The sequence below is a fragment of the Protopterus annectens genome, chromosome 3.part1, assembly GCF_019279795.1.
Source record: "Protopterus annectens isolate FY-2018-M chromosome 3.part1, PAN1.0, whole genome shotgun sequence".
In the NCBI taxonomy this organism is placed as follows: domain Eukaryota; kingdom Metazoa; phylum Chordata; order Ceratodontiformes; family Protopteridae; genus Protopterus; species Protopterus annectens.
In genome coordinates, this window is record NC_056732.1 from 851,254,206 (window position 1) to 851,281,514 (window position 27,309).

The 27,309-nt window shown below is 37.3% G+C and overlaps 1 protein-coding gene across 1 annotated transcript in view; it reads right to left on the reverse strand.

The window, feature by feature from the left end:
- LOC122798300 overlaps positions 1-27,309 on the reverse strand; it is an 855,395-nt gene that overhangs the window by 214,112 nt on the left and 613,974 nt on the right. The window contains exon 6 of the mRNA XM_044067127.1: positions 1,332-1,471. Coding sequence (XP_043923062.1) covers positions 1,332-1,471 — 140 coding nt within the window. The remainder of the gene's footprint in view (positions 1-1,331; positions 1,472-27,309) is intronic.

Below are 27,309 nucleotides of genomic sequence, written 5' to 3' on the forward strand. Positions count from 1 at the left end.
CATGCTCCTTATCTCCTTATACTCTTGTCTACTTTCTTCATCTCTCTGACAATCCCACTTCTCCTTCGTCAGGTTTTTCCTCTGTATACTATATATATATATATATATATATATATATATATATATGTTTTTTTTTTTTTTTTGCTGTTGGCTATGACATACTCATGGCTTAGGATTTGTATACTAAAGGGTAGAACAATCTGGCGGGATTGTACAAACACTTCAACATACAGGTAGCTGAGAATCACTGGAAACATGAACTATAAAGAATCGCTTAAAATGAAGAAGTTGTAATCATGTGGTATCGTCCAACACCAAGATTTAAGAAAATAGAAGCAAAAAAAATAGATATAATAGTCAAAGAAAAAATAGTGGAAAAGCAACATTAATCAATGAAATAGGTGTACATAGTGATTATAGTATGCTGTGCACTGAGAGATTAAAAGTAAAAAAATAGGTGGATGTGCAAGCATAAACTAGGGCAATATGAGGAAAAGACGCCCAGATAGTTCCAATAGTAGTAGGAGCAACAGGACTAATAAAAAATAACTTTTAAGCATATTTAAATATGGTACCAATACCTGTCACTCTGTACCAACTGCAGAAGGAGGCAGTTATGGGTATACTGTATGAGTTGACAAAATCACTCTTAGTAAACATCAGTGACTGAAGGAATATTAATTTCAAGATTGTTAATTGTACCCTGACTCTGAAATGAGGTACATTCCTATCACTATATTAGAAACCCAAAACATTTTGAGAAATTAAAAGGGTGAAGCCAAGGAAGCAATTCCAGGTACATTGCGGGTGCTGAGAAGAGCATCTTGGCAAACATCAAAGAGTGAAACAATGTTCATCTCATGAATTTTAATACTACCCTGACTTAGGAACAGGAATCATTTCTGTCAAGGCACTGGAAACCCTAAACATCTGAATGAATTACAAAATGGAGAAGCCTTCATATAACAGAAGTGTATGGTAGACGCAATACCAGTTGTAACAACAGGAATAACACAAGCCGCACAGCAGTAAGAATGTGCTACAGAACTACCTCCATTTTACAATAATGACATTTTTTGGTATAATTATACAGTGAAATGATTTCCATAGTGACTCAGGGCAGACAATCAGATGCTAGTTGCCAAGCATATGTCAATGTACAACTCACTGGATACTTCATACAGAATGAAATGTGCAGAAACTGTGGAAATAAAAATGTTTTGCAGTTTTCAACATCATGCTTTTTTAATTCAGTCTTTTAACCGATACAAAATTCACATACTGTTTATTTTGTTTGTGAAAACAATGTTACAAGTTATAGGACTGCTCACCAGTGAATACTTGGTTTGTGTTACGTTCATCAAATTTTGTATTCTTTGTCAAAATTCCTGCCATGGCTAATATGGCCACAGGATACACAGTGAATGTGTAACGCACATATCTTTCAAAGATTAGATTTTCCAGCAAGAACCTATGAAAGACAGAAAATTAGATATTAATGTTCAGATCTGATATGGGGAAACATTAAGATAGACTTTTTTATCAGATTGAGACAAGGGCAGATGTTACACTAGACACTGCAACAAACATTTTTTAATTATCACAGTGTAGCTTATATGGCAAGACCTAAAAATAGAAATCAGTTTGTCAAATATTTAGGAATTATTAACAACTAAAGGTCAAATACAGGTATAAAACACACATATGATTTTAATCTGTATTGAATGATTTGTGTGCTTTTGTAAACAGAGTATCATGTGTATACGGTGTACAGTTGATATTTAGAAGACTAAGGTAGACATCTGATATTTAAAGAACATAGTGGGGCCCCAACACTTAGCCTGTGGGACTCCTTTTGTTGTACACTCTACCTCTGAGATAGCACCACTAAAGTATACTAAAAAAGTCCTGCTGTTGAGGTAGTTTTGGAACCAGTTAACTACTTCTTCAATAAATCCAGCTTTGACTAGTTATGGAAATACTAGCTGATGGTCCAGAATTGCAAAGGCATGCTTAAGATCTATGAAAGTGGCACCTGTAAATGGTTTGTTTTATATATTATTATGCTGAGCTTCTCACAGAACTATTATAATGCTTGTTTTCTCTGTTATTTCTCTGTTTTGACTAAACAGTTTGCTGTGTGGAGTTGTGGCCCTAGGTTACTACCACTAGGCTTGCAGTATATTTATTTTAATTTATTTATATTTTATTAACTGGGTTGACCCTGCTGGTAGCTAGCTCATTTTCAGATGTGATTTAAAGGGGAAAAGACACCCAGTTAATATAAGTGGCAATACAGATCAGCATTAAATGTTAACAGACTATCAAATTACATCATATTTAAGCAAGACTAAATATATAGATAGTTCAACACATATGAAAGCAGTATACTAATATATTTCTATAACCATTTCATAGGAATTTGCACAGTGAGAATATTTATCTGTGTCTGTTTAGAGCATGTGGGCAGTAATGAAACAAGGACATTGAAGCAATTTTGATAACTGGTTGCATGATATTGCAGGCTGTACAATATGCCAGGTTAGTGAAGAGTGCTTTGTATTGTTGTTTCGGTGGTTTGGTACTTGAGTTCACTCTGGGTAGATGCTAGAGTCACTATTTCTAACGCTGTTCTTTGTTTTTCTTTTACTTACCAGGAATTAGTTTTCCAATCTTAAATCTCATTTTGGGATGTACCATGTTAGCAGTGGGGTGAGTTCAGGGCATGACAGGCTATATAGGAGTTATGGGTAAATTTTCCCATGGCTATAACTCCATAGAGCACCTTTGGTAATAGAATGGTTGCACCACTTTTTTCTGGTTGCTAGAAGTAAATTGGTGCTTAGCCTACAGAGGGTTCTAAGTTTTGTTCACAACTAAACAAGCCCTGCTTTATTAATAACTTTATATTATAACAATTATCAGTACAATCCCAACTCATGGAGCACTAGGACTCTTGTAACTGTGTGCCCATTTATTCATTACACAGCATGTTGTTGTCCAACGTCCTTGTAACAAAGAGCTCAGACTAGCCAGGAGTTACAGTGTTTTACATCAAACTTATCCTCAGCCATTCCAAGTCAATCATTTCTTCCTGTTTCTTTTTTTGTTTCCCTATCCATCAAAAGTCAATCTTATCCCCTTTTATTCCCTGGGGCTTCTTCCTCTTGCTGGTTTTCATTTTTTGTCCTTGAGATGTTATTCATATTTCTCTTTCTCACTGTGTCCCAATGATCTCATTTTCTTTTGTGATGTTTACTATTTTTGTACTTCATACCTGCTCCTTCTATATGTTTTTTATTCACCATTATCTAAATCACCTCTTCTATTTTTGATTTTCCATTTCCTAGTAATTCCTTTTTTGCTACTTTCAGTAGTAGTGTAGCAGGTGCTCACACATGCCCACACGTTCCTCTTGCCTCTGTCTAGTTTAATTAAAAGTTACTCTTTTTCATCTGTCACTCTATCCATAGTATTTCCTTTAATAGTTGACCCATGTCTCTTTTGTATTTATTTAGTCTGTCACATTCCCAAAATATATGACTCCAGTCACCTTTCCTATGATGCTCATGTTTACATCTGGAAACATTCTGTGTAGTCTATCTGGTATGTAAAAATATTTATGTAAGCACTTCCACACAAAAATTCTGAGCTTCCTGGACTTAATGGCCATTTTTGGGACTGTGCAAATATGGACCCACAACTTGTCTGTTAACTCATCCTGTACCTTCTTTTGCCAGCTTTGCCATCCCCATTTCTTTACCAATCTGTCTTTAATTAGGGCTTTATGTACTTGACTTAGCAACCCCTTAGTGTTTTCCCTGCTACCCCTTAGTCCTGTCCATTAACTTAACTAATTTGGATATTTCCAGTCTTCTTTTCTTCAGTGCAACTTTGTGTTTTCCCCATATTTCATAGATTCTCCCTGTATGCCAATACCCCCTCTCACTGTTATATGAGTTTTATTTCAAAGTTTGTCCAAACTAAATCTCCTTTCTCCTGTATTCATTTCTTCCCAATAGTAAATTTCTCTAACTTTCTTTCTCCGTATTCCTATCATTCTTGTATCTATTGCAAAAGCATGTTTTACCATTCTTATTAGGCAGATTTCAAACATCCAAAGTTGATATTCTCTCAGCCTAAATGTTTCCAGAATTATATTGTGCAGTACACTAACTAAGCTACCCCATGTCCCCTGCTTCCATCCATATAGGCCATCTGGTAGTGTAACTTGCTCTGTCTGTTTCATCAACATGGTCTTCTATTTTGTTCTATAGTTCTGGTGTTGAGTGAGAAGTACCAAGTTGAATTGCTGTGTGGAGTAATATTTGTGTAAGTGGGACACTGATAAGGCCCCTTCCCTAGATGTTAAAATTGTTTTTCACCACTAAACCCTTGGACTTTTGCATCTCATATATATTGTGTTGCTTCCCATGTTATTTGCAAAACAATAATTTATTCCCTCGATCATAGACAAATGATTGTGATGCATGTAAGAGCGATGGTACTATAAACGTGTTTACTGCTGTGCTCTCTGTCACTGATCATTGCCCCCCATTTCTTCATCATACTCCAAGTTCTACCCAAAACGTGTTCCCATATCTCCCTTGGGCTATCCTCTGTGTATTTTAATCTGTATGTCCACACAAATCTGTGAATTCCATAATCAGTTCTTGGGTTGGTGCATGATTTATGCATTTGGATTTTGCTTTATCCTCATTTACTTTGTACTCTGATATCATTTTGAAGTCCTTTAACATGTTAATTTCATTATTATGTCTCTTGCCAGTTTATTTATATATACTATTACATCATATGAGAACATTGCCATTTTCTTCTCCCTAGTTCCTGCCCAGGTCCATCTCCTGGTTTCCGACTGTCTTATATTTTGTGTCAAGGGTTCTAGATACAGAGCAGGAAAGCAGTTGACAATCTGTTGAAGAAGATTTGGGATAGACAGGAAGAAGGCAAAAGGAAACAAGGGTGTCCAACAAAGAAATAGATGGATTGTATGAGAGAAGACCCGCAACAGTCAGATATGGCTACTAAAGAAGTAGGAGACTGGTACTGAATTGAGAGAAATGGAAACAGCTTATATGACATCACGACCCCATGTAGAAAAAAATGGAAAAAAAGGGATGATGATGATGATGGCTTTAGATACAGGACAAATAACAACTGGGACAGGGAGCAACACTGGTGTGTTCCCCTTTCTATTTCAAATTCTTCTTTCAAATTCTCATTAACCTTAATGACTGCTGTTCATCTTTTGTACATTTCTAAACATAACATATAAATTCTCTGCCGATGCCCATTTTGTTCATTGTTTCCCATGGGTGTGGCCAGTGCTTTCTCAGCATCTAGTCCCACAAATGCCAATTGTTTGTTGCCTTTTTTCTTCTATCCTTTGGATCATGTGCGATTTCATGATACTGTCAAATGTCTGTCTACCTTTAACAAATCCACACTTCTCACCCTGTATTACCCTTGGGAATATCCTTGCCAGTCTGTTTGCCAAAATGGCCACAAACAGTTTATAGTCATGGCAAAGTACTGAAATCGGCTTATATGAAGTCAAATTGCAGGGAATCTTTGTCTTCCTTTAAAATAACATTTGCTTATTGCTTTACACTAATCGTTATGAAACTGCTTTGTAGCTAGTATTTTATTAAAAAAGGACATGCTATATTGGTGCCATCATTTATTTATTTTTTTTTAATTCCCACTAAGCTTCTAATGGAAACCCATCCCACCCTGGAGACTATCCAATTATACCTGTCAACCTCTTAGAGCAAGAAATCTGGACAAAGCCACAAATAAAAGTGGGACAAAGGCCCCAATATATGTACAATTTTTGGTACTTACGTATTATCGCAACCTGGTTTCCAATCATGAAAAATGTCCATAAATGTTAAAATGTAATGTAGTGTGTTTTCTTTATGAGTACAGATTGTTTTCTGGACTACTATCAGTACAATTTAGAAAACATACTGTTGTTTCTTCATGGTGTTTACCGGCACCATGTTGCTTCCTGCAAGTCTGCCTGCTGAACGTTCCTTCTTTGTGCCAGCAAGTGCCATCAAGTGATGGTCATACATTCATTTGGGAATCACAGCTATGACCACTTTAAAAATATGAGACAGAAATGTTGGCACTGCAGAGGTTAACATGTGCCTAGATGCGTGAAAGGGACTGGGGACACAGACATGTTTAAAAAATAAAAGAAACATAAACCGTTATATGCGAAATGCAAGAAACAACTGTAGCTCATCGTAAGCCCATTCATGTCTTCTGGTGTGTGTTTTTTTAATAACTAATTTATAGTAATTTCAAAGTAGCAGTTAGACCCTTTGTAGAAATTGTGTCCCTATCTTGTGTGGGTTACCGTTCACAGACATCATGTATTATTAAGAAAACACACAGCAGAATACATGAATGGGCTTACGATGAGCTACAGTTGTTTCCTGCAGTTTGTATGCTTTCCATAGCAGCCATGACAATGAAAGCATGCATCTATAACTCACGCAAATCAGGAAGAGGATTTTTTTCCAATTCCTCTCTTCCTGAAAGTAATGCAACTGCATTCCTGAACAATAAGGACTTTGAATAGCCCCTTTCAGTGTTTCATGCCCTCGTAACAGTTCAGGTTTATCACATTGGCAAGCGACAACATCTGGTTGCGATAATACGTAAGTATCCAATTTTTAAATATTGCTCTTACAGACTTAGAAATTTGATAGAATAACAGGTTTTGCATTAGCATGCATTTTTCTGAAGGTATGAAGTCTGAAACTCAGTGTCATTATTTTCTAACTTTAATCTTTAATGATTTGCCACTAATTTGCCAGAAAATGACAATTTTATGAAAAACAGACCAAAAATGTGAGGCAAAAATCTAGACATTCTTTGAAAATCTGTACAGTTGACAGGTATATTTCCAATCTGCTGCATTTCTAATTTGTGTTTTTTTTATTTCTTGTAATGAGAATGGCTTCAACAACTCTCTGTTCTCTTTAGGTGTTATTTTTGAGAGTTCTACCCCCACAGAAAAGCTCTTTGATCTTAATAACAACTGCTCTGCTGCCTTCTGCCTCTTGCATAGAGTTGCACAGTAATTTTAAAGATCTCCTCTATCTCTTTTGTATCACTTGCAATTTTCCTCATTCTGGAGTCTTTTATTTTTACATGCTGTCTCTACTTGTAGAGTTGTTAAGTCTCCCTGCCAGTATCGTCTGCTATTTGGGGGATTTATCACAATATAACCCTCTCAGCATAGTCTGTCTTTGTATTAATTTTTCTTCTAGCCCCTCCATCTAGTTTATTTTTAATTCTTCTAACTCCCCCTCCCTATATCTCTCTAGCTTATTTTCCTTCTGTTGCAATGTCATTATCTTTGCAATCTTCCATGCTTTCTTTTAATCTCCATTCTGCCCAGTGCTTTGCCTCATGAATCTGCAGCCCCTGTTTTAATTCACACATAAGTGCATTCCATACTTCCAATCTATCTCCTTTTCCATCCTGTGCTCTTTCTGTAATCTCCCCTCTCACTTCCTGCAGTTCCTTTCTTTCCTGTTTTTAATCATCCTGAGCTTAATCTCCAATGTCTCCTTCTTTAGGGCCGTGTGGTATTAAACAGTGATGTGGTTACTAAAGCATGATTTGAGACCAAGATGGTGTAAGTGCACATACTTTGTACTATCCCTTCATGCTCCTTAGTAATGTACCACCTATTTAGCCTTGAGTATGCACCATACCCTTCTGAGTGCCCCCCACATCTACCCACCCATATATTTTCATGCTACTGCCTTCTGTGTGCACCCTACTGCTTCTCAGTCCACTGATAACTTCCTGACTTGACCAGTCTCCAGCTTGCACTCCTACTCCCTGCATAAACTTTAATATTTGAACTTTGTATAAATCTTTAGCTCCCCCATTAACATCTTTTGCTCCATCTTCCCCTCGTCCATGGCTTTGGTGACTGTTTCAAAGAAGTCAACCAAGTTTAACAGGCATGATCTCCCTTTGACAAAACCAAACTGTGTGGAGTCAAGCATTTGAAGGTTGCCAATGTCCTTGTTTATAAGGTCCATGATAATGTGTTCCATGGCCTTGCAGATCAGGCTAGTTAGACTGAAGGGCCTATAATTGCCTGGATCAGTGAACGCTCCACCTTAGTGTAGAAGGATGACAGCAAGCTGTCCTCCATTCAGCTTGGACGAAGCTGGTGCTCAGGCTTTGGTTGAATAGGATATCTAAAGGAGCTGAGAGCTCATGCCTAAGTTCATGTAAGATACAGCCAGGGATGTTATCGGGTCCCATGTAGACTGTATTTCTTTGCCTTTGAGAGGGCATTAAGGACCTGCTCTCTGGTGATGAGGGGAGGGGGGCAGGTGCTGGGGCTATCTTGGTTTACTGATGGGGGGGGGGGCAGGAGGATGAAGTTTTCACTGAACCTGTCTGCCAGCAGGTTGGCTATATCTATGGTGTTTGTGTATGTGGTGTTATTGAGCACTAGTTCAGAGCACATTTGGGTGTTGCCTTTGAGACTGCAGACATATGTGAAGAAGGCCTTGTGATTGTCCTTAGTGAATGTGGCCAGTTTGGACTCAAAGTTAGCCTTAGAGGATTTCACCAGTGACCTTATTTGCTTGTTCAGACCAAGGAGAGATTGCTTCCAACTTGGCACCTGCTCCTTTTGGCTCTGGACAGCAATTTTTTTCCTTCTATTATAGAGTTTGTTTATTGCTGCTGTCCACCAGACAGATTTATTCTTCCTTGAGGAAGATGATTTGGTCCTGTCAGGTATTGCTAAGTCCATACAGCTATGTAGGTGCTCATATAGTTTTTTGGAGTAGGCTTGGACATTAGTGATGGTTACAACTGAAGGGAAGGTGGCTGTAAAGCTGCTTATACCTGCTCTGTGGAGACTGTAGTCAGCTTTTGAAAAGTTTTTTCATTTGACCCTGACCGGGGGGGGGGGGGGCAGGGGCGATGGTGACTTCAAAAGTGATTGGTTTATGGTCGGATTTTACCAAGGAGAATGACACCTGTAGGAGTGCTACAGTGGCTGCTTGTGTTGGTTAGGACTAGGTCCAGGATGTTTTCACTTCTCGTAGGGGTGTCGACTAGCTGATCCAATGCTATATTGGTAACATCATTTATTTATTTTTTTTAATTCCCACTAAGCTTCTACTGGAAACCCATCCCACCCTGGAGACTTTCCAATTATACCTGTCAACCTCTTAGAGCAAGAAATCTGGACAAAGCCACAAATAAAAGTGGGACAAAGGCCCCAATATATGTACAATTTTTGGTACTTATGTATTATCGCAACCTGGTTTCCGATCATGAAAAATGTCCATTAATGTTGTTAAAATGTAATGTAGTGTGTTTTCTTTATGAGTACAGATTGTTTTCTGGACTGCTATCAATACAATTTAGAAAACATACTGTTGTTTCTTCATGGTGTTTACTGGCACCATGTTGCTTCCTGCAAGTCTGCCTGCTGAACGTTCCTTCTTTGTGCCAGCAAGTGCCATAAAGTGACGGTCATGCATTCATTTGGGAATCACAGCTGTGACTACTTTAAAAATATGAGACAGAAATGTTGGCACTGCAGAGGTCAACATGTGCCTAGATGCATGAAAGGGACTGGGGACACATACATGTTTAAAAAATAAAAGAAACATAAACCGTTACATGCGAAATGCAAGAAACAACTGTAGCTCATCATAAGCCCATTCATGTCTTCTGGTGTGTGTTTTTTTAATAACTAATTTATAGTAATTTCAAAGTAGCTGTTAGACCCTTTGTAGAAATTGTGTCCCTATCTTGTGTGGGTTACAGTTCACAGACATCATGTATTATTAAGAAAACACACAGCAGAAGACATGAATGGGCTTACGATGAGCTACAGTTGTTTCCTGCAGTTCGTATGCTTTCCATAGCAGCCATGACAATGAAAGCATGCATCTGTAACTCACGCAAATCGGGAAGAGGATTTTTTTCCAATTCCTCTCTTCCTGAAAGTAATGCAACTGCTTTCCTGAACAATAAGGACTTTGAATAACCCCTTTCAGTGTTTCATGCCCTCGTAACAGTTCAGGTTTATCACATTGGCAAGCGACAACATCTGGTTGCGATAATACGTAAGTATCCAATTTTTAAATATTGCTCTTACAAACTTAGAAATTTGATAGAATAATAGGTTTTGCATTAGCATGCATTTTTCTGAAGGGTATGAAGTCTGAAACTCAGTGTCATTAGTTTCTAACTTTAATCTTTAATGATTTGCCACTAATTTGCCAGAAAATGACAATTTTATGAAAAACAGACCAAAAATGTGAGGCAAAAATCTAGACATTCTTTGAAAATCTGTACAGTTGACAGGTATATTTCCAATCTGCTGCATTTCTAATTTGTGTTTTTTTATTTCTTGTAATGAGAATGGCTTCAACAACTCTCTGTTCTCTTTAGGTGTTATTTTTGAGAGTTCTACCCCCACAGAAAAGCTCTTTAATCTTAATAACAACTGCTCTGGGGCGATGGTGACTTCAAAAGTGATTGGTTTATGGTCGGATTTTACCAAGGAGAATGACACCTGTAGGAGTGCTACAGTGGCTACTTGTGTTGGTTAGGACTAGGTCCAGGATGTTTTCACTTCTCGTAGGGGTGTTGACCAGCTGATCCAATGCATTGGCATTGACGAAGTTGAGGAATCTCTGAGTATTCATGTTTGGCTAGAATAGGTACTCCACTCTATGATTTGGTAGCTAAAGTCACCTAGGATCAGGGCAGAGGGTTGAATCTTGATGGATTCAAGTAAGTCCAGATAGGTGGAGTGGGCGTCCTGAGTCATGGTTGGGGGTCTGTAGCTAGCTATGATTTGAATAGGTGTTTTGTCAACAGTTAACTGGACTTGGCATGTCTCCTGTGCATCATACTGTTTGACCAGCCTGGAGGTGTGTATGTTTTGATAAATATTGAAACTCCACCTCCTTTGGCTTTGTAGCCCTCCGTTTGGGGTCTGAAAGTATGGTAGGATGAGTAACCTGGTAAGGTTGGGGTGCTCTCCACAGCTTTGAACCAGGTTTCAGTGACTGCACAAATGTCAGCATCCTCCAGGGCAAAGGATGCTTGCAATGAGTGCATTTTCATGCTAAGACTTCTAGCATTTAGCAGCATGACCTTTAAATCCATTTATAAGAATTTTTCATGTTGGTAATTTTGTGCTCATGACTTTGCCTAAAAAAGGCACTAAGGGGGAGGCAAGAGCCTTTGCCAGAAGCCTAAAGCTCACAACAACTGAACTAAAAAGAACAACATCAAAAACGCCAGAAAATCCCAACACGCTATGCAAGGAAGAACGAAAGCTGCTCTGCGATTCCAACACTTTATTCACAGAATATCCAACACATTAAGAGCTTTCATCCACAAGGATTGTGGACTTCCTCAAAAGCCTAAAGCCCAGGGGAGACAGATGAAGGCCATCTCTGGCAAAGCATTGTGTTCTGTCAATCATGTCCTCCCAGGCTGTCAGGTACAGGATCCCCTTGGAATGACACCAGAAACTAAGCCAATTGTTAAAGTCAATCATTTTCTGTTTGTATTGAGGTATCATTCTGGGTGATGGTAGGATGCTGCTTAAGGCTAAGGACATACCTGCCTGGGACACATATTCAGCGAACTCAATCATGTCTCTCTTCATATAGTCCAGAGAGGTAAGTCTCAAGTTATTCACACCAACAGGGACTATGACAAAGTCATAACAATACCTGTTGTTAAGAGACTTGTGTGCGCATGATATGGTGGATTCTAACACCTGACAAGCAACTTACTGTGACTTTCTCCTTGTCAAGCCTGGTGAGGTGCACATCTGTGTGTCTCGCGACAGAGTCTTCTCTGACTAGTATGGTGGATTTGTGGTTGGGCCTTAGAGGCTGTGAAACACAGACGTGCGTACTATGTGTGATGCTTGGTGCTGTGGGTTGTGATGTGTGTGTGTATTTTGCTTTGAAGGTCTCTTTAATTTAGGTATGTTTTTGTTGAGAACCCCCACATATGTAGGAGACTGTTGTATAGATGTGGGTGGTGTTAGAGGTGTGATGTTTGTAGTGTTTGTGCAGACAACCTTCTCAGTGCCAGATGTACTGGCTTGAGACTGAGACAGCAAGGATTCTAGGTTCTTAATGTGATTACATATCTCACATATTATGCTTCTAGGTGGTAGTAGTTGAGGGTTGTCTGTGTACATAAGGCAGTTGCTACACTTTCTTAGGATGCCCATATCAACCAGATTAGAAGGAGAAACCACAGGAAATTGTTTGTCCATGGTTATCAGAATATATATATATATATATATATATATATATATATATATATATATATATATATATATATATATATATATATCAGAATAACAGACACACTTCAACCAGCAACTCCCAACTTAGAAGGATGTAAGCTACCTCTCCTGCCACAAGAGTGTAGACCACAAACCTTAATGTAAAACAACTTGCCTGAAGCCCAAGTGCTTAAACAAAAAGGCTTAGAATAACAGTTACAATTTAATCAGGCTACTAACAAATAGTAATAAAGGCAGCAGAATAAATGCAATTGAGTACTTTTAAGAATAGGCAGCAAAAGCAAAATAAAGTAATAAGGTAGGAAGACACACAAATGCAGTAAAAGCAGATGAATAAAGTGCAATTTTTTTAGGTTAAGTGGGAAGGGATGAAACACAATAATTTAAGGTTGAGAAACTAAGGGGGTAGGCCTTCCCACATGATCTCTCTCTACTCAGTAGAATAAGCTGATGAGATGGGACTGGGAGGAGTGTCCAAAATGAGATTTATAGTAAGGGCAGGCAACTCAAAAGCCACCAAATTTAAGAACACAACAAGGATGGTAGGGACTCTTAAAACTCCAACAGTACAGAAAACGTAAAAGAAAACAAATGTAATACTAGAATAAGATACAAAATAGAAGTGATCAAACCTTAAATAAAGAGCTTCAAATCAAAATTAAATGCAGATAGATGAGTGATAGAGCAATGCAGAAGATGAGAGAAACATAGAATTGACAGTGGAGATTGGAAGCTGTCATCTTATATATGTGGCTGGTCATAGAGGGGCATTAAGATTTGCTGGCTAGTCTAAACCATTTTTATTTTGGGGGATTTTTCTCATTTTATTAATAATTGTGACAAGGTACAATGTAACCATTGTGGGAGAAAGGACCTACAGCAAGAAGGCATATGTCTGAATGCAGGTTGTGGAAAAAAGGGACACTTGAATGGATTGTCAAGAGCAAACAGTAAATAATCAAAATAAGTGGAAAGGGAAGAAAGCATACATGAGGAAATGCAGCAAGACCGTGGGGGAGAGAGTGAACTATGTGAAGAATATTCTGCAGAAGAAAGCAAAAACATGGAGAAGAAAAATCATGTTTCGCAAGTAACAGCTAGCGCTATCTGCATGCAGGAAGAGAAGTCAGAGGAAGGGATTGATACTATTCATTTTTGAAGTTCTAGTCAGTGAAAAATCTGATTCTGAGGCTCACGGATTATTTGTTCATAAACCTAGGAAAACATACTCAGTTGGGGAAAGAGTAAAAAAATAACAAAAAAAAATTTACAGTTATTTGCCCTAAACTTAAAAAGAAGAAAAAGCAATAATTTTAGAGTACTTTCAGTAAATGTGAACAGTACTGTTAACACTGTAAGAAGGCTAGAGATACTGGAATGGTGTGCTAAATATGATGTTGATGTTACTCTGTAAGAGGATGTAAAATTCGTGACAAGTGAAGAAAGAGCAAACATAAAAAATATGGTCCTTTCAATCTTTTGTTGTTGTAGTATAGTGGCTAGAGCTCATAAAGCTTTAGGGTTTACTGCATCTGAGAGTTCTGTTATAACCTCTGTCTCTGCTAACAGCCTAATATATTCCTCTCAAGTCACTTCAGCTGTTATAGTCTGTAGTTGTTCTGCTGCACAATCCTGAAGTTTATCTTTTCCTAGCTGTAATACTCCTATGATGTCTAAATGAACTCTTCTTTTTCCCTTACACCACATTCCTCTGGCTTAAGAAATTACATTTCCCTTCTTATTTTTTCCTTAAGTTCTTCCCAGCCCTTTATGACTTGCTCTTGAATGTCCCCTAATACCTGTTATTAGCTCCACTATTCATTATTTCATCTGAATTTGTTCTATCTGGGAACCTCCAGTGTTAGGAGGATCTGCTTTCTTTCACTTGTAGCTCCAGTATGAATGTGAAATAAGCATGGTCTGATATCAATAATGCCCTGCTTTTACTCTCTGTTTTTTTATATGTTTCTTTGAAATAAAGATTTTTATCTGTTCTAGACCATTTCTAGTGACTCGGATTAAAATTGATGAATCCTGCTCTGTCTTGGTAGCACACATTTCTCTAAATAATCACTAAGCCCAGCCTAATTTTTTTTAAATTACTTTCTGTTCTGGACCTCCTTTGGTTAGCTTTTCTTGGTTTAATTTCATTGTCTGTGAACTCCATGTTCCAGTCTCCTATCACTATTAAGTGCACCTTGTAAAATTTGATAATTTCTATAAAGTTTTCATTGAACCCATGAAACTTTTGTCCAGGGGGGAAATAAACTGTTGGTATAGTTACTTTTATCTCTCCTAAACATCCTCTTATTTCTGCATAACAGCCATGCTAATCCACCAGTCTAGTTTGCATCTCTAAATGTATGCTCCCTTTTACAAATAGTATTACTCCCCAATGTCACACTCCTACATATGTTTCATTGACTACAATCTTATATACCTTTATCCATATCTTCTGGTGTTTCTGTTCTGATAAGTATGCTTCTTGGAGGGCTACCACACACATATTTTCCTTTCTGATTTGATTCATTATTCATTGGGTTTCTTAATCCATTTAAATTCCACATTAACATGCTAACTGCCATTTTAATCTAATATTTCTCATACTTATCTGTAAATTACCCTTTTTGTGTCTGCGTATATGTTTAGCTAAATTACTAGGGTTGTATGTTTCTGGATCTTACTTATTCTTCTTAATGTGCTTTATATGGAATTTCCATTGTCTCTTTTTTATCATCTTTCCTGGCTAATGCCTATTCATTTCTGTTTTCGTTTTCACTATGTCAACCATCACATAGTTCACCTTACCAAGACTTTCTCCTTCCCCAAACCATGTCCTCAGCAATATTGAAATTATATACATGCATATGTCTTTTATGTGGCAAGGGTTATTACCCTTTTAAGAGCAAGCATAATACCCCTTCTCCCTTATGCTTGAAAGAAGATAAACAGTGAACTTACTGTGCCTAAGAGGCATTTGGTCTTCATCTCTCCCTCCCCCTCTCAGATTGCTGCTTGACTGCAACTTCATTATTGGTATTTGCATATCTATTTAGATAATGTTTTTCCTTGTCCCTCCTCCAGTTTCCCTTTAGCTTAACCCACTCCTAGCTTTAAATATGTGTTTTTAGTTTCCATTTTTCCTTTGGTCTGCTTCCAGTAATTATTTTATTTTTTATCCCATCTATGGCCTACCATTGATCCCTATCAGTTGAATGAGCTTTCAGAAACTCAAAATTCATATGGTCGAGATAATATGATCGAGTTTTTGAAAACTCAAAGCTTTTGAACAGAGATTGCGGTACAGCGAGGATGGGGAAATTTACCCTGTTCTTTGCTGTAGTGCAATCTCAGAGTTTGTATATATAATTTGCAGGGGGTGTAGGGGGCTCAGGGGCGCTCCCCCCCCCACGTAAACATCAAAAAGAGTTGATTTTTTGTGTTTTTTTTTTTTTTGATGTTTTGAGTTTTTGGAAACTCAATCATATGGTCTCGTTTGTATGAATTTCGAGTTTTTGAAAACTCAATCATCTAACATGGCTCCCCTACCACACGTGTTCACCATGTTTCACTAATAACACTTATCCCTATCTTAACCACGCTCATGTTAGGCCTTGTAACTATATTTTTTCTTCTTCAACACTTGTTGCAGCAGGTTGGAGGGCTATCCTAGCCAAACTATAGTTTCACCCAACTGTATGTATATGCCTTGCTGCCACTGGAATACCCTGTAGCTGTGTTTCATTTACTAAGTTTGTGTGTATATATCCCCTCCTCTCATTATTTGCTTGCTTTATTAGAGCATTTCAGATTGGGTAGCCATCACTTGCTCAAAAGCTGAACTTTTTGCTAAAGATGGTTCATTGTGTCTACTTAACATCCAAATTATGATATCAATGCACCTCATTATGCAGTGTTTCACACCATTGTGAAAAGCTTGGTGCTCATAATTGTTAACCATTTACCCTACATTAATCATTCACCCTCCTTTCATCTCAAGCTCTCCCTCATTCTGAGTTAATCTAATTTAATCTATCTCCACCTACGTTTCTTGACTGTCAATTCTACAAACTATATATATCACTTTGTCGTTTATCCTACCACATACATTTCAACATCCACAACTTTTATCATATGAAAGTGGCAGAGTTTATATTAGTGTTAGCAGGGGGAAAGAAGAAATGAAAAAACAAACAGCATTTCAGCATACTTAGTGTTCATGTGTCGACTAGCTGAAATTAATATTGTTAGTAGTTTTTCTTTTATTACTGTCAAATGTATATCTGGTTTGTTCATATTTGGGCACCCTCCATTTCCAAGTCTCTTGAGGATCTTCGGTCCCCATTCTATGTGAAATGAGTGTATCAATTCTGCTTTCTCTTTCAGAGCTCAGTAATTTTGAAATAATGGAAACAGTTCCTTAGCTCTAGTGATGGAGTCTTTTAGAACCTTCCACTCCTAGTGGTTCTCATCTGTCCTGTGATGTTTGTATGTCTCCCTGGGACAGGTCTCTTCTTTCTAACTCCTTGTGGGCTTCTTCTGGTGCTGTAAAAGTCCTTGCTCCCATATGAAAAACAATTTTATTGTTGCAAGATACATCATCCTTTACCTGATGCCTTTAATCTTACACAGTCTCTAGTTCAGGATGAAAGCAACCTGCCTTTTACTTTGCAGTAAAAAGTCCAAATTAATGTATACATTTGACTCAACACACTTTGCTCCGTTACCCATTTTTCAGATTTTAGACAATATTTCCTCCTTGTTTATAAATAAAACAAAATGGACAAGAATCAGTCTGGGGATCTCTGTTTATGTCTCACAGGAAGCTAGGTAGTCCTGTGAGCACATTTGAGCTGAATATCTTCCTCCCTTTTCTGGGTCCAGTCTGAAAACTTTTTCCCATTAAAGTCCCTGCAGTTATTGCCTTCTGCTCTCTTCGTTAGTCTGTTAATTTGAAGTTTTTTTCTTTCTGGCTCTGTTTTTCTGATTAACAAGGAAAGCCTCCAGCATGTGTAGTTTGGCTTCTGATGCCACCAGTCATAAATTCATAGGTTCATAAGTGTATACTAGTCTAACAACCCCAGGGGCCCTTATAACCCTAGCCATGTTTCCCAAATATATCTGATCATTTTTATTACCCAAGGTTATTTTAAGAAGTATCTGTAGGCTTGGATAGTCTAGCATTTACAGGCTGCCTCTGTCAGAGACATAAGTGCCAGGCTAAAGGTAAGGTTCTGATTCTCCATCCACTTGTCCAAGCTATGCTTGAATTGGGTTAAGGAAGAAGTCTGCATCACATGGATGGGAAGCCTGTTCCAGAGTAGTGGTAGTCTGAGACACATACCTGCCTCTCCAGCATGTCTTATTTATGTCACAGATGAGGTTTAGATCCCTAGATTGGGTAATTCATATATTTGTTTTGCAAATGTGCAGCAGGTAATACAGACAGGGATCAGAGGATGCCTTGTAGGCCAGACACCGATCACATTTCAGCAGTCTGTTAGAGACAGAGTACAGGGATAGGGATTTGAGGCAGTCCATGTAGGGCATGTTGTTAACTCTCTGTAATTGTTTTTGTTAGGAACCTGTGTACATGCTCCAGTTGTTGCATATGCCTGGTGGGGGTACATACCAAAGGGGGCTTTGTACTCAGTGATTGGTATGATGAGAGATGAGTACAGTGGAACAACAAAATACTCGGATCTAGATGCCATACCCTTACTTGCAAGTTGCACAATATAGAATAATTGCCTTACTGCCGTAGACACATGATGGTCAATGGCCACGTTACTGTCTACATATGTTCCCAAATCCCTGACTACTTAGTCTATTGAAAGATGTGTGTTATCAATGTTGTAGTTTCCAGAGGTAGCTGTTTTCAAAGAGTGAACTCTTGCCATTAATTTCTTGTTCTCCTAGATCACAGATTGCATAACGTCTGAATGTTAGTACATATTTGATCCAGTCAGGAAGAAAATTTGAAAATTGGTGAGTACAACAGATAAAGTCTCAGAGTCAGTTCTTAGCAAGCCGTGAATATTGGGAAAAACATTAATTTCTTTTCCGCTGAGTGCCCAATGAACAGTCTTGGTCAGCATATATCCTTTTAACACTCACCTTTAAAATTATCCTACTCTTCCATCATTAAAATGTTCCCCCTCCTCCATAACTCAGTCAATAGCTGCTCCTTCAGTTGATAATTCTGAACTTTAATTATAATATATCTTGAGTAATGGCCTGATAGACCTACAGCCATATAAACTCTATCCACCATATTCCAAAGAATTCTTTTGTGGCAGGCCTGCCCACTGGCACAACTGTTCTATCATGAAAGACTGCAATCCTTTCCTTCAATTCCTTCAGGCATGCCAATGAAGAATAAATCTCTCCTGCTGTCCCTATCCTTTATTTCTAACATTTTTTTCTGTCATCTCTTCCTGTGAAGCCTGTAGTTTTGCCAGTCTGATTGTGGGCTTATTTTCTACTTTTTTATTACCTCCTTCTCATCTGAATGAATCATTAAGGCTTTTTCCATCTCTTCTAGCTTTTTATCTGTTTTGCTAATGTACTCAGAGAGATACTCATTAACTTTTATCACTTCTTGGTAGACCTTATCCAATCTATTGTGTATATCTGGATTTTGCTTTGCAACTTGGCCTGGTTCATCAGCCTGTTCTCATACCCCATTCTCTATTTCTCCTCTTAACTGCAAGTCAAGCTTTCCTTCTTCCCTGGGCATTTACTGCACTCCCAATGTTCTCTTTCTTTGCCTTAGACATGTAAGCCAATGTACACTTCAAGGGGTAATATTACTCCAAATTTTACATTTGCTGCTAATTATAAACATTTTTCCCTTATCACCACAGAGAGGAAGAGTGTTCTCTGCGACCATCAAGCTTGACTCCAGAAGTTGAAATCCCCAATGGTTCTAAGTTTTTATGTAATTTATTAATTGAACATTGTATATGGCATTTGCAGGACAAGTTGTTGTTAATGGTGATGTCAAGGCACTTCAAATGTTGAACAGCTTTTATTTCTGCTGTTGTATTGTCAACATGTTTACTTTACTGTTGGAACTAGTCTTGTAGTTACCAAACAGTATTAGTTTTATTTTCTTCTGATTAAGTATCAAGCTGTTTAGGTTGATTCAGTTCAGGAGTGTACAGAGGGATTAGTTTGCCTAGGTCATCAGCACAATGGATGATGTTGAATTGTCTGCACTGTATTAGGGTTGATCTATTACGGTGCACAGTTTTAGTAAAGTTCTAAATAGTAAAGGACCTAAAAATGATTCTTGAGGAATTCCAGTGTGAATGGTAAAGCTGGCATAGAATAAGCTTTGCCAACTGTCTGAATTCTGTGGTATACAGAGGATTTAAACCATGACTTGACTGTCTTGTTACAGCCTAGCTCCTTTAGTCTTTGCAGCATTATTTGTTTTAGTTTATTATGTTACTGCGGTGGTGGTGCTGCAGTAGCGTTGTCGCCTCACAGTAAGAAGTTGTCCTGTTCGATTCTAAGCTAAAGCGTCTTCTGTGTGGAAACATGTGTGAATGGGCGTACCTTCGTTGAAGGTTGTGCATAAGAGCGGGCAACTTGGTACGTAAAAATCTACTGCCAATCATTAGCGGACCGGAGTTCCGCTGTGGCGACCCCTAACCGGGAAAAGCCGAAAGACACAACATGTTGAATGCTTTGCTAAAGCCCAAGAAAAAGCAGCTGTAGGTTGTCTGTTGTTGCAGGTGGTAACTACATAGTGTACAAGCTTTAGTAGTATTACATGAGTTCTGTGCCTTCCCAGAGTCCATACTGCATTTTTGTAAGTAGATTATTGGTGTTTGTGAGTTGGTTGCAAACATTATGCTATAAAATTTGGATAGTGGACTTAAAATGCCTCTTGGTCTGATCTCTTGAGTGTTTCAATATAGCTGGGAAACTGCCTTCTAGTAGAATTATATTAGTTGTGATCCTGACTGGATAGAAGATACAGGTTGCTAGTATTTTTAGGTATGCTGAGGGCATGCCATTAATGGATGTGGATAAGGAGCCATGGCCTTTTATTTTTCTTATCCTTTGACTGTGACTGCTTCAATGGGCTTGAAGTGGAAATAGTAGAAAGTATTTTTTTTTACTTTTTACAGTAGTTGTTTGTGTCCTTAGAGATGGTTTAATTGTTGCAGTTTTTTCTCAATACTGATCCAAAGTAGTTTGTGAATACATTAACTGTACGCTGATGTGATTGTAGGTCCAATTAATTATGTCTGCTGATCTTAGTTTTGCCCGCTAGCTTGTTTATTGAACTAAATATGGCAACAGGGTTGGGTAGGTTGTTTTCTAGAGGGCTGGTATAGGATGTTTGTTTTCTAAAGCTTATGTGACTTTGCCAATTGTTTCTCTAGCTTCCCTGTATTGTTGGAGAGCTCTGATGCTGCTCGATATTTTATGTATTGGCCCTGCTTTGTCTCTTTCTTTCTTTCATGAGCAAGTAAGTAGTTTTATCTAATCATGGTAGGGAGGTGTCTTTTATCTTTACCTGGTAGGATAGAGCTTGGTCATCGGCAGTGACAAGTAGGCTCAAGTTGAATATGTCTAGGGCGTTGCTTATGCCATCTTGTTGGCAGTAGACAGCTCCAGTCCATTGTAGAGGACATGTTCAGTCTTTTCCAAATTTACTGAATGCAGGTTTCTTAAGAAAATAGTTCTTTGAGTAGTTGCTTTTCCATATAGTGTATGTAAGTTTGTAGCCATTGAGATGGTTTGTCAGTATCCAGCTTGGTATGTTGGTTTTTCCTGTTTGGGAGTTCTGACTTGTATGGGATTAGTTGTGAGAAGGTGAACGATTGTAACAAATAGTCTATATTACAGAATGTCTGTCGATTTCAAGGTTTACTGAAGTTTCTGAGCATGATAAACTCATTAGGACAGGTGTCTTTGGACAAGTTTAGTATACGTGGCATATGTGTTCCTGTCAGAAGACCGAAGACACATTCTGTCATATGCATCTTGGTCGAACTGTAAATGTCAAAAACGCAAAATGACGAAGCGGTTTTTAAGCAAATTCTTTCCCTGGGAAAGAAGTCGCTTGGCCACTTCCCTCACTTTGCCATTTTCTGCACTGTAGTGCCATCTCAGAGTTGGTATCTTTAAGTAGGGGGTGTGTGTGTGGGGGGCAAACCCCCCCAATTAAAATAGTGTTTAGTGTGGTTTTTTTTTTTTTTTTTTTTTGGAACAGCGAATTTTTTCCCCTGGGAAAAAATTTGCTGTTCTGGCTGTTTGCTCTTTTTAGTTTTCATTCTTTTGTGGTCGATATAACAGTGTTCTATCTTTTGATTGTTTGCTGTTATAACATAGACCCATGGCATACATCCAATGTGGAATTTCTTATTTTCTTCTCTTGTGATGTTTGCCAGTATAGATTCTCTCGCTGTTTTTTTTATGCTTGGTAGAGTTTTGTTTTTATGGAGATATTGGTCATTATTAGAATTTCTCCATGTTCTATTGTTCTGCTTCAATATTGTGTACATGGCATAGTAAGATAAAGCAAATTCATTGTCTAGTATTTGGTTCTTTAGCCAGGTTTCAGAAATAGCTAGTATATTGGGCTTCATGTGTTGTATCCATGCTTGAAAATCTAGGATATTGTTGCATATGTTCCTGTAGCTCAGATGTATAATTTTTGTTTTGTCTTTGTATGTTCTGCCTGTTGGCCTGAATTATGGCTGATTAGGATTGTTGGACCAATTCACTTACCTATTATCAAACAAATAGAATCAACAAAACATTAAAGTACACAGAATAAATCATTCTAGAAATGAAACAGTTTTTTATAACTGATTAATCATAGCATCAAAACATATATATACTTATTGACTTCTAATAAGGCTTTCATATGACTTTGAATTCTGATCAGAATCACTGTATAACATTTATAATTATGGAAGCTAACAAAAATACCTACTAAAAGATATTTCAAGACCTAGTAATAAAAAACAAACACCCTAGGAGTCAGAATAATTCTCTCTTCTCATGTAAATTGCCTACTGCAGGTAGGTCAATTTATGAGTCTGTAAGAAAATTTGCTTCAGAGACAGCTATGATTGCAGTGAGAAAGACTTCATTACTGATTCATTAGCATGTTTCTAAATCACACTTTTTTAACATTAGCACTGTTAGACCTGTGGCAGTGGTAGTGTTTTATCATGGCAGACCATGCAATGTATCACAAAGACTTATTGACATGCTTATCCATTCACCCATATCCACACTCAGACACATACACAAACACACATAGCTGCACTCTTGGTTTACTACCTAACCACCCCTAGTACGACTACCCAGGAAGACACACACACACACACACATACACACATTCATCTAACGCCATTCATTCATGCTCCTATAGACACATATACACACAATTCCATACACATGCACACAGTAACATCCCCACAACACACATCTTCACTGAACTTACCTGAACTAAGACCTGCACTGAGACTGCTTCCACGGGAGGGAATGGGTGACCTCTATCTTTCGATAGCATTAACTTTTTCCTCCACCTGTGGAACTTTACACAGCTGAGTGATCCTCTGAATTTCTCAGCAGCATAAATCAGGAGCCACAGAGCACATGGTTAATTAGCATTAGCCATTCTCCCCACCAGATAACCTCATTATCATGTGGCTTAGACATTGGGATCACCTTTCCCATTGATGCTCCTGCTAAGTGGGAAATTGCTGGTATTAAGACTTCCCACTTGTGGTAATCCTTTTTGAATCCAGGAAGATATCTTTGTGAGCATATCTTGTTGTCTTCTAAACAGTATTAACAGCAGTACATTATCCTAAGTGGTTAGCATTTTCATACAATTCATTCTCGCCTAAAATGTCTGGTGATGTGTTTGAGCATTCTAGATAAAGATTAACCTTCCAGCCATTCTTTATAATACTATTTAAATTTTATTTCTGTTTTATTTGATTCCTCTTTTGCCATTCCCTTTAAAGAGGAGGTGAGTAGGATTTTGAAGACACAGTTTTACTTTGTTAACACTGATGATGTGTTGGGTAAGACAGTGAATTTGAGCTTAAACCTATATTACAAGAACTCCCTAAGTACTATGGATAAGGAAGTTCATTCAGTAACATTTCCAGTATCAAGGGCTAGTGTTTATATGTTAAATCACTAACATTAGTAAAGTTTTTTTTTTGTTTTATTTTTGGCTCATGCCTTGCCAACCATTAGTCACCTCCCTCTCAGTCAATTGACTTATCTATTCTTCTTACTGGGGAAAGAAAGGAGCCATCATTAAGGCAGACATTGTTTTCTTTCTTTCTTTTTTGTTTCTAAGACCTAACTGCCATGCAACCTTTGTGGAACATGACACACCTTTGCATGATGGGATTAGACAGCCCTACTGACCATGATAGTAAGCAACTCCATATGATCCTTGGTAGATACTGTGGACTCTGCTACTGACAGTGTCACAAGAGTACATGCCCCCCCAAAAAAAAGAGATGAGCAGGCTTAATCCTCACCACTCCTCTCCTCTTGCAAGTCAGCTCCATCAGGTATTTCAACCACTAGTTAAACATGGGTCACCTATATCATCATAGTCAGGACTCTTTCCTCTCTACCAGTGGAGCTGACTTGACATTACTATATAAACCAAGTCAAGAATAAAAGGCAAGCACAGAGACCACGAAGTTATAAAAACCATAAATAAAAAATAAAACTTTGTTTACGTACACAGGCGGTGAGGGCTTTAAAACTCTTCACAAATTCAAAGTTTGCAAAAAAGATATCAGCGTTTGTCTGCACCAAGCTGCAGAAATTGTTAGCAGTAGCAAACAATAAAAAAAACCCAAAAGCAAGGCATCCAGCGCTAAAGCGATAAAAAGCTTTATTGTGCAGGCAGCTAAATGCATGCGGTAGTAATGGCTTTCTCATGAATTTGGTCCTCACACAAAGAGCAGTTACAATTAACGGTCAAATAAAATATTATCGAAATGTAACAACAAACATTAATTAAAAAGCAATTATTAAAACAAACTAAAATATTAATGAAGGTGATATAACAAAATACAAACAACAGTTAAAAACAAGAAAAAACACTTGTTCAAAAAATAATAAACTAATTTCAAATATTAATTTTAGATATTTTATTTATTATTCAGCACTTTACTAACTTCCACTCTTTCCCATGGTTGTCTTCTTTTTTTATCATTCAGCCCAGGGACTTTATCATCTCTAATCGGGAATTCTGCCTACCTTACAAAATCATATTAGTTCATTGGTCATATCCCCACCCTGTTCTGTGTTAATAATCTGTAAAGACAAAAGTAGTAGAGCTGGTAGGTAAACGAATGTTAAAGTGTAGCCCTGTATCTCGCTATTCATTAATAACATCTTTTATAAAAATGAGAATCCTTGATATTACCCAATTCTGCCTATGGCTTTTGATGCAGGGACTACAACCAATAAAACCAATAGGTAGCAGTTGAGAATGAAATGAATAAAAGATCTCTATATAACATGACTCTTATACTCTCTGAGATGGAAATCGGCTAAAACCTACCAATTCTTCACCAAAGAAACATCTGAATCCTTGAATATTAATGAAAGTAATATCATTTTATTAGGGATGTAGAATACAAAGGAGAACACCAACTGCTGCAATAATAATTTTTTTTTACCTTTGCCTGGAACACTTCCTCACCATATGATTTACTAAGCGTTGCCAATCAATTATTATTAATCAATTAATTAATTTTCTGTCTATACAACCACCTTTGAATTGTTACTATACTACCATTAGTATATTATTTGTAAAACATATATTTATGAACATAATAATTTACGAAATTGTATACTTAAACATTATAACTTAGTAACATATAAAAAATTTACATAATTATATTTAATGAAATTGTATACTTATTTTTAACAACAATGTGAACTTGCAATACATTTACATAAATATATTTGAGCACTATATATATGAAACGATTGAAGATATTATAATGATATCTTTTACAACTAATTACTTTATGATGAATATCCTGCTTTGGAAAATAATATGTTTCAATTTACATTTCCTCCTTGACTCCATCACATATATGTTCATCCTTAAAAAAAAAAGTCTTCATTTCCGAAATGAACCCATGACTCCCATCACGTGAAATTTCACCAAAATGGCCTCATTTTTTTCACAAAATAATGGAAATCAAAAAAACAAACAAAAAAATAATTTATCCCCCCCATGTTCAAAAAAACCATTAACACAAAAAAAAATAGTTTTATTTATTTGTTAGTATTTATGTAAATATTTTTATATAAATTTAAAGTACTGTAATATTATCTATATAATTTCTATATTATTTATTATATTAGATTTTATATATTTTTTTTAGAGCAGTAATGAGGTTATTATTTAAGTGACAATATATGTCAGGTGTCAGTGTGGTTTCTATATTAATTAATGTAAAATGGTAAAGCATATCATGCAAAAAATGTATAATTATTTTCAAATAAAAAAATGGGTAGAATATAAAATAAGCATTGCAGCAAGAAAGTTGAAGGAGACCTTTGTATTCTACACATAAAAGATATTGCAGGATGGATTATAATTCTACTCCTTTGATTCAACCCCCGATGGAAATGATAAAGTTAGCAGATGCAGATTGAATTCTGAATATGGGTATAAAGCTGTGAATAAATAACTTGTAATACAAAGAAATATATAAGATACTTAACATTATTTAATACAGTATATTTATACAATTTTATATGTATATTAATAACTGTTATTTAACTTTGTTTCACTAGTAGAAGCTTCTAACTGTTGTTTTATCTGAAAATTAATGAATATTTTTTAACACCCCTGTTAATTGTTATATTGTGTTATTGAGCTTGTTAATGACTACAAGCTGTTTCTGTTAGTTGAAGCCATTCTGCTGAAAGCGCTTTACCACGTACTGCAAAGAAGGTTTTTATCGCTTTGACCGATAGGACTGCTTCTGGTTTTGCTTTAGGCGCGCATTGCTGCTTAGTACTGGTTTTGCTGAATTAAGCAGCTATGCAGGTGAGATGTGACACTATTGACGGAGCTATGTTGAGTTATTTTTCCTCACGCCCTGCTGACAAGGTTTCCTTTTAATGTTTGGCTTTTAACAGGAACGGATTTTAGAGGTTTGCTTTGCCTTAGATGACCTGGTGGTTTATTTCTGTAATTGATTTTGAGCTGTGAGCATATTTTGTACTGAGGAGACACGCTTGGAAGTAGCTGCGACGCGGCTGACGGCTAAAATGTCTGTTCGACGGAAGCTAGGAGCGATGATTACAGATGGCATTTTTCTGTAAGGTTGGTACAGGATAAGGTGTTGATGGTGTGAACTTTGCGGGATTTGTCCGGATAAAAGAGGAGTGAAAGAGACTAGAGCGTGGCGATACTTTGGAAGCATGACTTGTTAATCACCAGAGACTTGATGGATACCAACAGGTACAGCATGGGCTTTATTAACTGAAAAACAAAATAATATGAAGGGCTTGCGAAGCTTTAAAAGCGAGCGAATGCGTAACCATTATGTGAGATTTGTTGTTACAATGGAGGGTGATGCTTTGGGAGCAGAAATTTGTAAGCATGAAGCTTTTATAGATGGACATGCCTACATAATAGGACTATTGTTTCATGTATCATACGAGGAGAGAACTGCATGGCTGAGAGACCAAGCATTCTTTTCCTCAAGGCCAGTGCTGGCATGGATAGACTCATGGAGAATGTGCTGCTTTATGAGAAACGGAGAATGTGTTTTTTTGCAGAAGATTGAGGAGGAATAATGATTTAAAAAACGGCCAAGTCTTTACTTGGCCTATTAAGAATGATTTGACTGTTGGAAGGAATATACATGAAATGTTAATGCAACTAACTAACAAGTTTGTTATAGTTA